This window comes from Seriola aureovittata, chromosome 15 (genome assembly GCF_021018895.1).
Source record: "Seriola aureovittata isolate HTS-2021-v1 ecotype China chromosome 15, ASM2101889v1, whole genome shotgun sequence".
In the NCBI taxonomy this organism is placed as follows: domain Eukaryota; kingdom Metazoa; phylum Chordata; class Actinopteri; order Carangiformes; family Carangidae; genus Seriola; species Seriola aureovittata.
The window spans coordinates 11337986-11355739 of NC_079378.1; the positions used below are offsets into that span (position 1 = coordinate 11337986).

A 17754-nucleotide genomic window follows, 5' to 3' on the forward strand; every position below is an offset into this window, starting at 1 on the left:
CCGGCTCCAGTACCGCCGCAGTTCACCAGCACAGAGCACAGAGCCACTCACAGCCCAGACCACAGCAAACGCTCGTTCAAATGCCCATAACGCCCATATGTGATGTGCTCTCAACGTAACGAATTGGCCGTTGCCAAATGTATAAACATATTTTTATTTTCAAATAATTTGCTTGTAACTATGTTTTCGGAACAAATTTTACAAGAAATGATACGGGGGGGGGGGGGGGGGGGGGACAATAAAGCAAATAGTGTGATAACCACATAAACTGAGGGGAAATTGAGTGGGAGTAAACACAGAATAATGTTTTTTAATGTGTTATAACCATAATTAAATAATGGGGGCTGGTCTTGGTTCTCATTAAAAAATATTTAAATTTTGAACAAAATTTGACATTTTAAATGACATTTTTTTAAAGTGCTGCTATCTGTTAAACTTGAGTAACCCCTTCTTTCCATATATTTTGGCAATTACATTAATGTCCCACCATCAATACTGTTTGTATCCACACATCTCTAAATGGAGAAGGATCTCCTGCTATTATAATGCTGTATAGCCCCTGTTGTGCAAACAACATGGTGCAGACCATCTGTTGTATTTACTTTTAGAATTACTATACTGTACTTGCAATATTGCAGAAGTGGCTGTGCTGCCATTACTGTACTTATAGATCTATTATCATGCCATGCCAAGCCAAAAAAAGCAAATTTAAAGATTTGTTAACACTAGTAGAACATTCTCAGTGCAACATTTGAATATTTTTTTCCAGAAAGAATCCATTTATACCATTTTCCATGGGGAACAGTAGCTTAGACTAAATATTAAAAGACTGATTGGTGATTGTGAGAATGTATTGAGGATATTGCTGCTGAGAGCTCAGCTGCTTAGGCCTACAATCTGTGGCTTTCAAAAGTCACAGTGTCTATTTGTACCTGCCTATGACTAAATTTGAATGTAATAATAGGTACGAGAAGCCCTAAACTGAGATATACAATAATAATAATAATAATAATAATTATTATTATTATTATTATTTATATGGCACTTTTCAATACAGATAGCAAGATGCTTCACATCAATCAAATACAAACATCAAAACAAATCAAAGTGAAATGCAAATGAAATTAAAAGACATCACACAATAAAAGCATTTTTATAAAAGTGTCTTTAAGTGAGACAGCAAAGGCCCTTTGGTTTTTAACCTAGACCTTGGAATGGCCAGCAGCGAACTACCAGAGGATCTCAGTCTGCGTCCTGGTTCATAAGGGGGTAAAAGTTCTGAAATATAAGGAGGGGCCAGCCCAAGTCTGGCCTGAAAAGTAATTAAAAGATTTTTCAAATCAATCCTAAAATAAACGGGCAGCCAGTGAAGGGACGCAAGGACCAGAATGATGTGGGCACATTTTTTTGGACCTGGTTAGTAGCCAAGCTGCAACATTCTGAACTCACTGTAGGTGACTGAGACAGGTGTACAGAGAGTTGCAGTAGTCAAGGCTGGAGGAAATAAAAGTGTGGATTAGTTTTGGTCTGTGGCACAAACTAGAACCATGGCTATATTTCTGAAATTATAAAAACATGATTGAACAACTTTCCTTACCTGGGACGTAAAACACAGATCCAGATGCAACTCTGCCTCAATAGCCTACAGATTGAATGTATACATTTCACAATCAACCTTAAAATACAGAATATTAATGTGTAATGTAATTTGCCTGAGAATTAAAAAAGGAATAAAAAAAACAGTTAAATTGAGTTGAAATGAACATATGTCCTCCAAAAAGTTAATCTGGACATGTCAATCTAATCGTTGATATTTGCTTTATAGTGTACAGTGCCATGTGTTGCAGTGAGCTGTGTGGATGATGCAGTAGAGTGAGACAGACACAGTGTGTGTGTGTGTGTTTGTGTGTGTGTGTGTGTGTGTGTGTGTGTGTGTGTGTGTGTGTGTGTGTGTGTGTGTGTGTGTGTGTGAATGAAGTTCTAAGATTTCAGGACATAAAACAGACTTCATAGCCTCATAACACACTTGTCTTTTCTCCTAGTTGAAGCCTTAAAAGCTGCAAAGTTAGTTTCGGTTCTCATGGGACTGAAACCTTTCCTCCTCTAGGCTGCAAAGCACGTTTTGTATGGGATACTGCTCTGCCCAACTGTTATGCAGTTGCCACCGTTGTGTAAAACGAACACATCCTTCCTGTCCTTATGTGTCCAAACATGCCAAGCTATTACATTTTTAATTTGGCGCAACTCAGCTGTTAACCACCAGACGATATCGTTGTGCTTTGGCGTCAGATTAGTTAAGGCGGATCGGTCGATCTGTACCGCCCCTAGTTTACTGCCTCCAAGCATCTTTCACTCATGTCATCCCCCTCCAGCCTCCCCCCACCACACATCTACCTATCTACAACTTAAATAGTTGCTGCAAGCCAACACCAATCCCAGTTAACAGGGCTATCAGAGCTGCTGTTACATCTACACTTTGCTTAAAACAACCCTCATCAGATTTAGCTTCATCTTTGCGCGCAGTCGGTGCCAACTAAAGTGGGACAGTTTTTGCCGTTTGGGAACAGGAGAAATTGGCCCAGAGTATATTCCATAGAAACCAACGGTGAATTTATAGGGGAGCATGAACGGAAAGAATGGCGCGTACAAAGTCACCGTACCAAGCATATACCCAGAGAAACCCAAAGAGCTGGAGGAACGGGGACACTGGGGGACCAAAGCCGAGTTCATCCTGACTGTCATGGGCGCCGTCATCGGACCCGGGAATATATGGAGGTTCCCCTACTTGTGCTACAGGAACGGCGGAGGTGAGTGGTTTTACATTGCAACTTTTGCTCTCAGTTGTCAGGCGTGTGTTTCCAAAATGAACAACCTCAGACGATTATTGATGATGCATTTCTAATCTATTATCTTCTCTCTCGCGCATTAAGGAGTAAAGATCCTCTCTTTCTTGCAGGTGTGTTCTTCATCCCATACACCTTGTTTATGTTGACATGTGGGATCCCGCTGTTCTTCCTTGAGACTGCTTTAGGACAATACACCAGCCAGGGAGGAATCACATGCTGGAGGAAGATTTGTCCGCTTTTCCAAGGTAAATTTTAAAAATGATTTCCCTGTAGTTTGTTTTGAACATATTCTGATGATAAATTTAATGCGTCGTCATATTTTGTCAAGTCTGTTTTCATTTTCGCCCATCACCGCGTGCGTAATTACGCACAATTTCTGCCCTTTTGACCGTCTCAAGACCGCATCGATTTGGAACAGAAACCAACCTTTTTTTTTAATTACTCTTTACTCAAGACAGTGTCAGGCTACTAAAGTAATGTTTCAACTTCAAAAACCAAAAAAAAAAATTAAGTGACAGAAAATGCTCTTACTTTGGTTTGGTGCAATTTCCATTTGTCATTTTTTCCCCTGCAAATTAAAAAACACAGATGATAATTAAGTTAAATTGGCTAGGTTAGTGTGATATACGGTGATATTATTTCAATTGAGAGGCATTAATTAACATTGTGGAAACTGATATCCATATTCCCTAAATAAAGAGCATCTAAAAAGTCACCAGCAGAGGTCCCCATCACCCACTGTGAAGGTTAAAACATTTACGTGGTTTTAAGTGATAAATTATAATAATACTTTTCTTTTTTTTTCCCTTTTTTTTAAATCAGAGGTCTCATTTAACTTTTCCATTGCAAATATTAATGTGACATGAACATGCATGCACACCGACACAAATCCATAAATATTATGTACATGCACATACTGCCATCAATTAGGGACGTCACACCACACACACACATACACATAGGCAACACTTTTAAAATGATTGTAATGTGATGTAAATATTGTAAATCATATATGATCATGTCTCATATATGAGAATGTCACTGTTCACTATCTGCTCAATTTATCTAGCGTATTTTTGATCGTGAAGATATGTTGTGACCTGAGGTAGAAAAGCCTAACCAGGGACAGGGGTCATAAATTAACCTAAATATGCCTATATGCAATACATCTGTTTCATGGTATTGTAACCTGTTACAAGGTTTCTTGTCCCTGACAAAAAAAAAAAACAACGAATCAATAAATAATAAAAGAAACACCTTAGCTACCATTGAATATTTGAATGTGTTGAGGAACACTTGGGTGATGTTTATGAAAAACTAAAAAAAAAAAAGTACAAAAGAAAAGAAACTCCCTGACTAATCTTACATTCCTTTTTTCTCAGGCATGGGCTATGCCAGTCACTTAATCATCGCATTCAGTGCAACCTCCTATGTCACCATCATGGCATGGGCGTTCTTTTACTTGTTCTCATCCTTCAGTAAAGATTTGCCTTGGGCCTCATGTGGACACTACTGGAACACAGGTAACCTGCCCTGAGGCTAAAAATCGCAAAAAAAATATATATATAGTCATGAAGAGTCTCTCCTAAGCTGACATGCAGTGCAAGTTTGATCAATAATTTCTCTGAAATATTGTTGAAAAGCGTGTTTAATATATAGCACGCTGGCGTCTTACATGTAGGGTGAATTATACTGGGATATCACTAAACTGAAATATCACATCGACATAGGACTTCAGACCCTTTGCTACGATACTTGAAATTTAGCTCTGGTGCCTCCCATTTCTCTTGATCATCTTTGAGATGTTTCTACACCTTGACTGGAGTCCACCAGTTGTTGGTAAATCCAAGTGATTGGACATCATTTGGAAAGGCACACACCTGTCTATATAAGGTCTCACAGACAGGGATGTGTCGGGGCGCTGATCTGGGGAAGGATACAAAAACATTTCTGCTCCACAGTTCTTAAATGGAAGAAGTATGGAACAACCAGGAATTTCCTAAGGGGTACGGGGTCTGATGGGGTATTAATACTTTCTGAATGCACTGAATGTCATTAGTGTCGAAAGCAAGGGCCTAAATTAATGTAAACATGCTGAAAAATAGTTCTGTGCTAACTACAACAAAATAGGGATCCATGCTTTGTAAAAAAAAAAAATGCTCCCAATATAGTACAATGTAGTACAACTTTTACTTTGAAACTGAGCATCTTTCTTCACAGCATTCACAGTGTTTCATTCTTTTATATTAGACTCATGCTTGGACCTCAACCATCCAAATCTGAGCCTCAGCATGACATCCAGACTGAACACCACTCTTCCTGTTGTGGAGTTCTGGCAGTAAGCATCTACTCAACTCACGCAAGTTAAACTGAATGCTGTTTTCCTCCTTTTGATCCCTGTCCTTCCCTCTTCTCACTATGTTCTCTTTTCTGAATCCCAAATCATTCCAGATCCTCTCTTCCCCTCCCTCCACTCCCACCCACAAATTTTGTTTTTGCTGGACCGCGACAGTGGGCCCAGCCCTATAAATGTCAGTGAGTGAGTGAGTGAGTGAGTGCCTTTCTCTCTAGGTGATCATTTTACAAGTAAACATAGCTGAAACCACAGCAAAGCCTTTGCCTTTAATTTATGTGTTTGCTGATTTTGTCAGACAATTTCACGATAATGAAATCAGGAATTTAACAGTGCAGAGCAGTGGCTTGGAAATGGCTTGGAAGTGAGTGCTGGTTAACATGTAGCCTTGATGGACTGCGTGTCACTAATTCAAGCGTATTCTGTTGTCTGACAACAGAAACAGAAAAACATGTAAATGAAAACACCTTTATTGGGAATTTGGCTGTATTAAAATACTGTATGTGAGCACAAAGACTATAGAACAAAGAGTTAAAGGGCTCCCAACTTCTGAGTCTCTCCCCTCCCTCCCTGTCACTCATCCACCTCGGCATCCTGAAACCCTTCCTTTTACTCATCATTCATGTTTTGCTCTCCCTCGCACCCACACCATTGCTCTGCTCCCCTCCCCTCCTCTGTTCAGGCGCCGGGTTTTGAAAATCTCTAGTGGTATCGAGGAGGTGGGCAGTCTGAGGTGGGAGCTGGTCTTGTGTCTAATCCTGACCTGGGTCATTTGCTATTTCTGCGTTTGGAAGGGCATCAAGTCCACAGGAAAGGTTAGCCTCTGAAATACTGTACAACATTCAAGAATGTTTCTCACGTTTTTGTAGAAATATCCCCAAAATGCTGCTCCAAATGAACGTTTTCAGTGGCTTAGTTTCATGAATTTCCACAGAGATGGTTTGATTAAATCAGGCATATACACGTCTACTCTTCCAGACAGGTCACTAATAATTACAACATACATTTTCAGACAGTTTTGTAAAAAACATGTATGTCACCTGTATCAGCAGATAACTAAAACTACATTTTGTTCATTGTAAGCATTGTTTTAAGACTACAGATGTAGAGAGTTGCATAGCGTTTGTTTCTCTGATGTAAAATTAGTAAAATCTGTTTGACTGAGACATTGTTTACATCCAAGTTTTATTGAATGTCCTCTGAAGGATAAATGGGGCGTTGTCTTAGTTCAGCCAAAACACTAACATGCGTTTGCATCAGCTGATTATCTTTAAAGTTGTTTTTATTTGTGCTTCCATGCTGCTGGCTCATTAATACCATATACAGTATCAGCTATTAAGTGAGTAAGTACAATCCAGTTATATTCATACAAGCACAGCAGGGCCTGCATAAGCTGCTTGCTCTCACTATCACTACACAGATACCCTCATGCCAATACTGCTTGCTGCCACATCTTTATCCAATGCCCAAACCTTTGCCCCAAACCAAAGCTGCAGTGCAGACTTCCTCTCCACAATAGAGTTAGTTTTTTCAGAGCTCCCTTAATAAGCAATGTCTTGAGTGCTATATCTAACATCTTTAAAATATTGTCAGTAAATGGCCAGTTCCTTGACGTAAGTGTCTCTGAATGAGTGAATTCATTTTCTCTCAGTTTCATCGCCTACTTCATTCTAGAAATTTACAAAGCTGCAGTGCGTTGGGAGCAATACCCTTCCACACACACAGGACCCACTCCAAAAAGTGATTTAAACACTTCCAGTTAGAAATTATGTCATCTAGGGTCACATTTCACAGTTTTGGTCCATAGAAGAGAGTCACCAATATACATTATATAGCTGATAATATGGCAATTTGACACTGCTATACATTTGAGACTAGTCACAATCAATGAAACAAACTGTCAAAATTGGACACATTTGGCAAAGACAGCAATGCAGCCAATATACAATACAGTAATCCAATTGGTATAGTCTTTTGTACTCTCAGTTTGGTTCAAGACCAGATGCTATGTCATAAACATTTCACTACCTAGTACCAGGATTACCTCATGTTCTTTCATATGTTGGGAACTGATTGTTTTAAAATCAGTACACATCGGTTAAATGTTCAAGTCATTCATTAAGCTAAAATGTTGAACGTTTGCTGTTTGCAGCTCCTCAATGTAAGGATTTGCTGCTTTTCTCTGTTTTATATCATTATAAATTGATTATAAATCTTTGGACTTATGGTAGAAGACAAAACATTTGTAGAAATTACATTGGCTTCTGACAAATTGTGATCAACATTTTATTTTTACTAGTGTCATATTTTAAAAGCGAATTAATCGATTGACTGAAAAGAATCTATAGATTAATTGATGGTGAAAACGATCACTAGTTTCAATCTTTACATTGCAGATGTAATCAAGTCAATGCTCTTTTCTTTCAGGCTGCCTTCTTCACAGCCACCTTCCCCTTCATTATGCTGTTGGTTTTGCTCATACGTGGCGTTACCCTACCGGGGGCAATTGATGGGATCATTTACTACCTCTACCCTGATATCTCTCGCCTGTCAGATCCCCAGGTAAGACCACACAGACGATATTTAGACCAGAAGAACCACAGCATTGTTTCCTCAGAGATATACGCACACACACTAACACACGTTTGTTTGACCTTTTCAGGTGTGGATGGATGCTGGTACTCAGATCTTCTTTTCTTATGCCATTGGCCTTGGGTTCCTAACTTCTCTTGGGAGTTACAACACTTACAACAATGACTGTTACAGGTAAGTGCAATGCTATTCTAGCAAAACTATCCTGCTATAAATAAAATGTTACCGTCTCTGAATCCTTAAAATAAGTTTAAGGAATTGAAGTAAAGTGTGTTTTTTGTCTGTTACATAATTTATCTGCAGCCTGCAGCAGCAGATTGTTTTTGTGTGTGGGAACTTTTGTTTGCTTTTAAGTGAAATTTGATGCAACAAAGCCAAGAATGTCATCAGAGGGAAACAGAAAAGTCAGATATTGCAAATAAGCATGAGGTCAAAACATTTCATAGGGGTGTGATTAACACAGGCAATGAATAAATTCTTCTCCTGGCTTGTAAAATGAGCATCCATCTCTGCAACACTTTGTATCCACTCTACAGTTGCGTGCACATTTCTACTGGATTCATTTTCTTTTCAGGGACTGTTTCTACCTGTGTCTGCTGAACAGTGCAACCAGCATCGTGGCAGGCTTCGCCATTTTCTCTGTTTTGGGTTTCATGACATACGAACAAGGAGTGGATATATCTGAGGTGGCAGAATCCGGTAGGTACTGGCTCAGTTAAGTTCAACTTTAGGCTGAGCATTAGAGTCACAGTTTTAATACATTTCCTTAGAGTCTTTTTGGGGAAGCTGATAGTCAGATACTGTAACCTGCACCACTACTCTTCGCCCTTTGTGGAAACTGTGCAGAGTCTTGTGATTTTTCTTTATCCTTATCCCTTTAATTTTCCAACCTAAGACGCTTTCTGGCAGACTTGATACTTTCTTCTGTCATTTTTAGTTTTTCTCTTTGATGTTTTAGATTTAATTTAAAGCTTGCAGCTCAGTTCAGGTGAGAAAGATTACTGCTAATAACAAGCAGTAGAAATGAAGAGCTCAAGTGATAAAAAAAAAATGTATGCTATGACCTGTATTTTAGGAACTCAACGTTTTACAATTGAAATCAAAGTCATTGATTCCCATTTGGAAAATAAACATACAAAAAACACTTAATGCCCACATTTTGCTTTGTGAAGCCAGGTCACCTTGTCTGCTTTGTTGCCTGTGGTAAATGGTATAATGGTCAGACTTTAGCCATGCTTGGGTATAGCATTGTAAGTCTCTTAGCCAGTTCATCACTTTGGCCCAAACTTTAATATCTCAACAACTACAACTTGGTTGTCATGGCATTCTTTGTGTATTTAGTACTAATTAGCACATGCTTACATGCTAAACTAAGACAGTCCACATTAAAAGGTTCTGTAAACGATCGTCACTGCCACTAGATATACTGTATCACTTGACCACCAGCATATCAGACCAAAACAAATGCCACACTTCCGGCCTCCGTTCGGCCACGATCTCCCCTCCCCTTCCCAGTCAGCAAGGTGCTACGAAGTCCAGTGAAAGCGGCCGTAAAACACACAGCGAGTAGCACAACAGAGTAACGTTACCGTGAGTACACAGAGCCAACAAAAACAATCCAGCCACATCCAATTAGCCCGTACTAGCATTGCCGTGATATTCTCCAAAACATGCTGATGCTGGGCAGTGAGCCAGCTAGTAATAGCAACCACGAATTCATAATTTGGGTAACGCAAATTAGCTAACGTTTTCATGCCTTTTTTAGCCGGATACTAATGAAAACAGACATGTAGCATTATGTAGCCATGAAGTTACTTACACATTGAGGAGAAGAAAAGCCATTTCAGAGTTAAGCTGGAGTCCTTTAGCAGCTAGTGGGGCTCTCCATCTCCAAGACAGACCAGTATTAGTTCCATGGTCGGCGTGGGAAAGACATTCAGCCTCTGACCCCCGCCGGAACTGACCGCAGGAGAGGCACCGACAGAGCCGGTAAAAACTTAGAAAACTTTATGGGTGTTTTGAAGGTCCACCGCTGATAGTCCCCATAGCCAGTCTGCTTGTGCTCTGGTAGTATCTCTTAAACTTTTTAGACAAAAGACGTTGTTTCTTCAGTGGAGGAAAGTATGGAAGGTGGGTTTCAGCTGAACGCTGCATACTGTGCTGTGACAAGTCCTTTAACAGGAAGGACTCACATGTACTACCACGCACGCCTATAGGTGCCCTACCACTAAAGTGCTGCCAGACCAGATACCAAAACAAAGGGAAGAGGAACTTGTTTGTTGCTATAATATTGGTAATATCTCGTTCACAAAACCTTAAAGCCTGCCTATTAGAACAGTTATTGTGAGCATGATTACAAGCCAATATTGACATTGAGCTCTGCTGTACCTAAGCACAGCACAGCAAAACCCCTGCATTTCTTTGGGGTTAAGGGGGCAGCATGTCACTGAGGTCTCCAAGCCAAGAGTAACAGTTAACACTGTTGTTTGATGGTGCACTTTAACCTTTTGGCTAGTTTGACACTAAACACTAAATATTTCTCCTTTTTCATGCAAGTGAAATTTTAAATGGGTCAGAAACTAATAATGCTACTGCATTACTGCTTCTCATTTTCTCCACTTGTTTGCTTTTTCAGTCTTTATTAATGTTTTCTTTATCTAACTCTAACAATCAATTCACTGAATATCCTTCCTCCATTTTTGTCTCAAGTCGTTATGTTTTGGGCTCTCTGCCACTGCACATTTCGTAAGGTGTGGCTTGATCACTCTCAGTCTTGTGAAAATCACACATTCAAAAGTGAACATCCTCAACACAGGAAAGTGAGAAACAGATAGTGTTGTATGTGGACACAAGTGACATTTTTGTCTGTCGCCAATTTATTTATTATATCTTGTTACATTCTATGTGTGTTTTGTGTGTGTGTATGTGTGTGTGTTTGTGCAGGCCCAGGGTTGGCTTTCATTGTCTACCCACGAGCAGTAGCCATGATGCCCGTACCTCAGGTGTGGTCAGTGTGTTTCTTCATCATGATCATTCTGCTTGGACTGGATAGTCAGGTACCAGCAAAACCCCTCTGAATGAATGAATGTTTGGAATGAATGAATGATCAAAGCTCTGACTCTCTTTCCTGCCACTGACTCTTTCCAGTTTGTTGGTCTGGAGTGCTTGATGACATCACTGGTTGACCTGTTCCCAACTTACCTGCGTCAAGGCTACAGACGTGAGCTGCTTCTGCTGGCTATATGCTGTACCTGCTGTTTGCTGGGACTCTCACTGGTCACTGAGGTTTGTACAGTTGATTTCATAAACCTTTCTCCATGTTTTTTGCCTTATTATTTATCTAGCATTTAATGTGTTTTAGAAACTGGTCAAATATTACAGAAAGCAAAGAAGAGAAAGAAGCATAGGAGGAATAAAAACAACAAAAAATTCAATCAAGCAGAAATGGAATATAATATTCATAATTTTGTTTTCATTAGCATATAATCAAATGAAACTAAGACCCCATTCAGACCTGACTCTCAGCATGTCAGTTTACACCTGGCATTAGAATGCCTCGCCATCGGGTCTAACACCCCCACTCAATATGCAAATAAACAAGTATGTGTCACTGTTTTTATCCAGTCTGACTATGACAGATGGGTGTGTTGTCAATGTGTTTTTGAGAGAGAGAGCATGGCAAGGAGGGGCTGAGGAGGGGCCGAATTGTTGCACTGTGCACAGCTCTAAAATGAAATAACGTTTTAGCCATTTGAAATGGTAAAAATTTTTGGTTCATTATGAAACTGTGGTGGGGACTAATTAGTGTGTGTGTAGAGTGTGGCAGAGAACTTCATTTGAGTAGGCAGTCTTTTAGTGTGGCCCAGGACAAATTTGCATTCACACTGCTAAAAGAAGAAGGCTCTGACAGTAATACTGTAAAATCTACAAATTAACACATTATATCCCTCTTGTTTAATCAGTACAAAAGAATGAAGGGTAAAAATGACAGTATGTTGTTTTACAAGAGGTTATGTATAGGACTATGTTTTGGCTGCCAGGCTAACTGTCTCCTCGTTTCCATTCACCAGCTGTAGCAGCACTCAAGCTGCTACACGCCAGTTCCAAAAAAGTAGAAAAACTGGCCTCGGTTGCACTCTAAACCTCCCTTTTGCCGCTCTGCTACAGAGAATGTGGAAAAGCCTGCCAAACCAGCCAGCAGTCTTTCTTGCCAATTTCAGTGTTACACGAATTAGTTTCTCACACCTAATAAATCTTAATCCATTGTAACAACCAAAGACATAATTTTGATGCATGTACAAAAAAGGAGTGGCAGAGCTGTCAAAGAGCTGTCATCTCACATTGGGATTTTCCATTCAAGTGAAATAATAATACATATAGCATGTATTGTTATTTGGATGATTAAGGAAAAACTTGAGCTGAAGCTTAACTGAAGCCACTGCTGAATGCAACAGTTGAATGGAGGATTAGGTTATAGGATTAGTGTCTGTCTTTAATCATTAAAGCTAAGAATATAAGCAAACCCCTTTGTTGATAATGAATTTGCTTGTTGCATAAAATGATAATGGGATCATGGCTGTTAGTGTCCAGGCTCATTATTTTTGTTTATCTGTATTTATTCAAATGACAGGTGAAAATTAGATGAAATGCAAAGATATACTGTAGATGATTAGAAACAGTCCCTTTGGAGCTCAGTACCAACTTTTTTTTTTTTTTTTTTTTTTTGCAGGATAAGTTTTGTATGAAAATGTCATTATATTAACTGTTTATATTGAAATTTTATCACTGTCCTTGTTTTTAGGGTGGGATGTACCTGCTCCAGCTGTTGGATCATCATGTCTGCAGTGGCACCACCCTGCTCCTCCTCTCCTTATGTCAGTCGGTCAGCATTGGCTGGGTCTATGGTAAGTCACAGAGAATACAATCAACCATGTAGAAACTGGATCATGGTTTAAAAAAAAAAACAAAAAAAAAACGGATACAGGTCTTCATCACATTATGAAATACTAGGGTTACAACTGTTTTCATTGGGGCCAAGACTACTGTTTGCACATTTGATATGTTGATAATTTGAAGTCAAAGATGAGACTGACCTTTTTATGTTATCTTTTCTTTTCCCTAAAGGTCCTGACCGTTTCTATGACAACATCACAGACATGATTGGTTATCGTCCATACCCATTCATGAAATACTGCTGGCGCTACACTACCCCCCTCTTCTGTTTTGTAAGTCCTTTCATTCACTGTTGTGTGATTTGTTTCCTCCATGTGTCCTGATATCTCTCGTCTCATGTCTGTTTGATGTGTGATTATTCATGTACATGCCATGTACAGCACTTTCGTGAGAGGGGAAAAAAAGAGGACAACCCCAGTGGGAATTAACATGGAGATCAATCACAGGCACAGATGCACACAGCTGTGGATACACAAACATAGATTTTGTTTTTATTGTATTTTTCAACCATATATCATTCGTCTTTACCTTTCCCCCTTTTCACTCTTGAAGTTATCTTGCAATCCTTCATTGCCTGCAGAACTTCACACCCCAGACACCCAACTTCAACTACGGTGATCCAGGGGTAGAAAGAGTACTGAAAAAGTAAAGTAAAGTAAAAGTACTGTTACTATAAGTTTTAAGTCGGTTAAAATGCACTCTTAGTAAATATTACTGCATTGCATTTTTAAAAGGGGGAAGGGGAGATGTAGAAATTTTATATGGTCATAATGATGTTTTATGATAGAACTATTAAATTAACAAGCGTCTTTAACCTACAAATGCATTACAGTACCAATGCATACATGCAGTTTAAAACAGTTAACAAGATTATCATCTCACAATTCTGAGATATGATCTTGTTAATTCAGAAAAACAGAGCTGATTTTTTTTTTTTCTTAGGTAAATGCATTACACTTATAGGTGTCAATGTATGTATGTAGCGATTAAGCTACATAAATATAATGGAAATCAGCAGAACAGCAGAATAAAGCATCATTAAGGCAGAGACTGTGGAGATACAAACAATATAAACTCCACAGCGGCTGCAGCCACAAAAAAAACATATATTACATTTTTAAAAAAGAGACAGCAGTATTTGCACACAGTGTAGTGCCTATATGTCCAGATATAGTATATAACAACAGTATATAAGGACTCTTGTCTTGTCAGTGTCTTGTCTTTTCAGTGTCACACTTATCTAATTACATACTGGAACTTTTAACTTAACATGAATCCACTCCGTCTCCTCTCATCACAGGGCACCTTCATCTTCTCTATTGTCAAATACTCCCCACTGAAGTTCAGTAACAGTTACGTTTATCCACTCTGGGCCAACATCTTGGGCTGGTTCATTGCCACGGTCTCCCTCTCGCTCATCCCACTTTTTGTGTTTCATAAAATGATGCAGGGAAAAGGCACTCTTCGACAGGTAAGCATGATCCTCTCTTTTCTCTGAATTACAGAAGCACTGTTAAGCAGGGGTTAAAGTGGGCCAGAACGATTCAGAACTTTGTCCTGCTGTCTTCGATTAATAAGTGAATAAATCTTAGTGTAGTGTAGAGCGAGACAGATGAGCAGACACACACACACACACACGCACACAGGCAGGAGAGAAGATCCTCCTGGCAGATCATCACACAAGGCGACGGTCCTTTTAACTTCACTGTTGCAGAGGAAGCAACACCCTGCTTATCCAGGAACATAAAAAAAGCTCTATGTCATGAATTCATGAGGTTATTATTAAGATCAGCTCTATGTGTGATTAGAAGAAGAAAAAAAGAAAAAAGAAAAAGAGCAGAGGTCAATAAGTGAACAGCCTGGCTATGCACACCAGAATCTTAGGGTTCCCCCATCTGCCAAATCCCATTTCAACCCCTGCTGTGAACTGAATGTTGTTAAAGAGAACCTACAAAGTCGCACTGGAATGTACTGAGCATGGGACAAAATTATTATTGACCAGCCAATGTTGATCCGTAAAACTTTAAACGTCTTAATAGATTACGATCAGTTTGTGCTTGTTGGCAGTAAAAATATACATATATATATATATATATATATATATATATATATATATAACTGTGCTGCTGTGAAAGATGCATTCATTAAATAAACTGTAAAAAAAAATAATAAAATAGATGTTATGAAAAATTATGTTTTTGTTTGTTAAAAGGTATTTTGGGTCAGTGATCCACCAATCTTAAAGAGCTCTGTGTCTCTGTCTGGATGACTGACACAGCTGAATGTATTTATGTTTGCCTTGCTCAAATCTGCGCCGACGGGGGATTGTTGGATTCTGGTTATGCGCAGGGGTTACTGAATACAGTCTGGCCTTGTGTACAATAAGATTCCTGGCTCAAGGATTTTCTTAACAGGATATCTCAGAATGTTCTCCATGTGCAGAAAGCACCCGCAGGATTAGATAACCTGGAAAACATGAACCATTGACCTTTGAACATATGCAAGTCATTCCACTGCTTGAATGCAGGAACACCCCCCCCCTAACAAGTGTTATATCTTCTTTCTTTTGGGCTATGGAGCTCCTTTGTTGTCCAAAAACTACTAAAAACAAATCAGTGAGTTACATTGCAGTTGTTAGCACGTTCATTCACAATCGGGAATCCGGCCATTGTGGTTTATTTTGAGTCCTGGTGCCATAAACACTCAGCAGCACACCATTAGTTTATTTAAGTCTTGTTTCAGTGATGTAAAAAACTCTGTATTTGTGACCTGTATTTAAAGATTCATGTCTACAGAGGGAGTGACACAGGTTGTGGAAATCAGAAAGTATTTAAAGATGGACTAGTATTGTTGTTGGTTTTCAACTTTTGTTCACAATAGCAAAAAACATAGAACATCACCACCCTCATCCTTTAATCCACTTTAACATGAATATTACTGGGAAACTTAGTTGTATATATTGTATTGGTTGGTTGTGAGAAGGTTGTTGTTTTTCAAGGTTCCATTTAATTCAGTTGCATTCAGCTTTATTGCAATTAGACGTGTGTATAACAAAGCTTAGTCTCGTCATTCCAAGGCAGTAAAACTTGAAAAAGAATTGACATATTTATAGAGATAAATCATAATGTACAAAAGTGTTTTAAAAGACAGGAAAAGTTTGCTTTTACGCTATTAACATACTATACAAATATACAGACAGTAACAGTAATACTGTATTCAGCAATAAGGAATGCAGTTTTTTCCTGCTCTGACTGTTTTTTCTCCACCGACTCAGTGAATTTCTTTTCACTCTTTCCTCAGCGTTTCTTGTTGCTCTGTCAGCCTGTGGACGACCTCCCCTTGGATCAGAAATGCCCTCCTGCACTGGGAACCAATGGCACCACTGCCCACACAGAGCTCAAACCTTTATCCCACACTGGGGAAGAAACACAGTGAGCACAGTCAGATTGGTCAGCTGGGAGGTGTACTGTGCATTTGTGTGTGGTCTTGTGGGCTCATATTCATCACATTAAGAGTCAGACATGAGAATGCTCCAAAAAGAGACAATGAAGGAGTAAAGAAATGATATTGGTTCCTCTTGAGTATTGTAAAGTAATTCCAAAACATGTCTCTTAGTGTGCTTTCTTGCCTCTGAATCTTCTGGAGTTCCCTTAAAGACTTATTTTTATACAAATCTGACAAACAGCTTTAATTTTTAAGTTTTTGAGTAGGTGCAAAGGTGAAGGATTTTTACTTTGAACTTTTTTTTATTTTTTATCAATCTTTAATTAATTCCAAAATTTTACTTTAACCAGTTATAATATGAGCTCTGGACTCATTGCCACAGGTGGTTTAACTTTTTCTTTTAAAAAATATTATTTTGCAGGGATAATGAAATTGTCTCATATTGTTGTGCAGCTGTATATCATCATCATTTAAAGTGTACACATGCTAATATTACGAAGGTCAGTTTGCTAATCACTGACGTGTTTTTTTGAATGACTTTCCTCTTCTTTGCTACATCTAAAAGGAACGTTTAAAAAAAAAAAAACACTAATGGGCCTTACGGCACAGTGTCCGTTTTCATTCTTTGATGACGTCTATGAGGAAAGGGTGCACAGAGTGCATCACAGACTATCCCAGGATAGTGTCCCTTCTCCTTCCAACTTGCTCTCCATTCTTCAACCATGTTGATTTATTCTTTTCCCGTTGCCACATTATCAGATGCCCCTCTTGGGCACAATGAATGCTGGATGTCTGGACACAAGTGCAGACGAAATTCATGAGAGGACACAAGGTGTGATGTTGATGAGAACTTGTGGCCAAATGCAGAAGACAGGATTGGCTAACCCTGTTGTATCTCTATTTATGCAACCTTCCTCTACAAGTTTGTTAATGTGTATAGTTTTATATTGTAATTACTTTGATGTTGGTGCCTTTGTCCAATTACTCAAATAATGGCTGAAAATAAAGCCTGTTGGAGCATATTGCAGCAGTTCTGATCCATAACTGTGATATACTGTATATCGTGACAAAGCAAATTCCATGCAATAAAGAAGTGACCTTGTTGTTGTAAAGGATTCTTGGGTTATTCTAAAAGACACTTTAAAGACACTAGTGATCCATATTATAATTCTACTTTGCTGTTGGGGTTGTTTTAGTGTGTAATGAGTAACAAAGTATCAATGTTCAGAGACGTGTATGAAGTGTTTTAGTTGCATTAGTGCAGTTTGAATGTGATATTAACTGTTATGATGCGTTTGTAAGAGGAAGAGTTTCTAGAAAGCGAACAAAAGTGTTTTCATTGTACACGTAGGATACAGAACAAGGGGTTCACGGTGTAAGGTAATGTGATCACTTTTGACAGAGACAGTGATGACAGCTCGAACAGGGTCACGCAACGAGACGGGATTACATCACAGTCACGTTTCAGTGAACATTAAGCAGTGCTTTGGGATTCATTCTTAAGCAACCATGAACAAATGTGGTTCAGCCTCGCCCCAAAGCAATGAAAAATACAACACTGAACAT

General features: G+C 39.0%; 1 protein-coding gene and 1 long non-coding RNA gene across 2 annotated transcripts; one reads left to right on the top strand and one right to left on the bottom strand.

The window, feature by feature from the left end:
- Nucleotides 1-1191: 1191 nt before the first annotated feature.
- Nucleotides 1192-9812, bottom strand: LOC130181986 (uncharacterized). Its single transcript, XR_008829651.1, has 4 exons — nt 9611-9812; nt 3378-3414; nt 1598-1642; nt 1192-1494 (listed from the first exon to the last, which is right to left on the bottom strand). It is a non-coding gene; the product is annotated as an uncharacterized LOC130181986 (long non-coding RNA).
- LOC130181985 (sodium- and chloride-dependent GABA transporter 2-like) lies at nt 2456-17294 on the top strand. The gene is made up of 14 exons (XM_056396483.1): nt 2456-2807; nt 2957-3091; nt 4229-4369; nt 5097-5184; nt 5882-6014; nt 7627-7761; nt 7862-7965; nt 8366-8490; nt 10735-10847; nt 10939-11076; nt 12593-12695; nt 12916-13016; nt 14045-14215; nt 16045-17294. Exons 1-14 carry the CDS (start codon nt 2624-2626, stop codon nt 16177-16179), a joined length of 1806 nt encoding a protein of 601 aa, XP_056252458.1. The 5' UTR covers nt 2456-2623; the 3' UTR covers nt 16180-17294.
- Nucleotides 17295-17754: the final 460 nt, after the last annotated feature.

Bases quoted from the DNA above. Each gene is read 5' to 3' on its own strand.
- LOC130181985 (XM_056396483.1), top strand. From the start codon at position 2,624: ATGAACGGAAAGAATGGCGCGTACAAAGTCACCGTACCAAGCATATAC. The intron at 5,185-5,881 runs GTAAGCATCTAC...TCCTCTGTTCAG, and splicing joins CCTGTTGTGGAGTTCTGGCA to GCGCCGGGTTTTGAAAATCT. The intron at 7,966-8,365 runs GTAAGTGCAATG...TTTTCTTTTCAG, and splicing joins TACAACAATGACTGTTACAG to GGACTGTTTCTACCTGTGTC.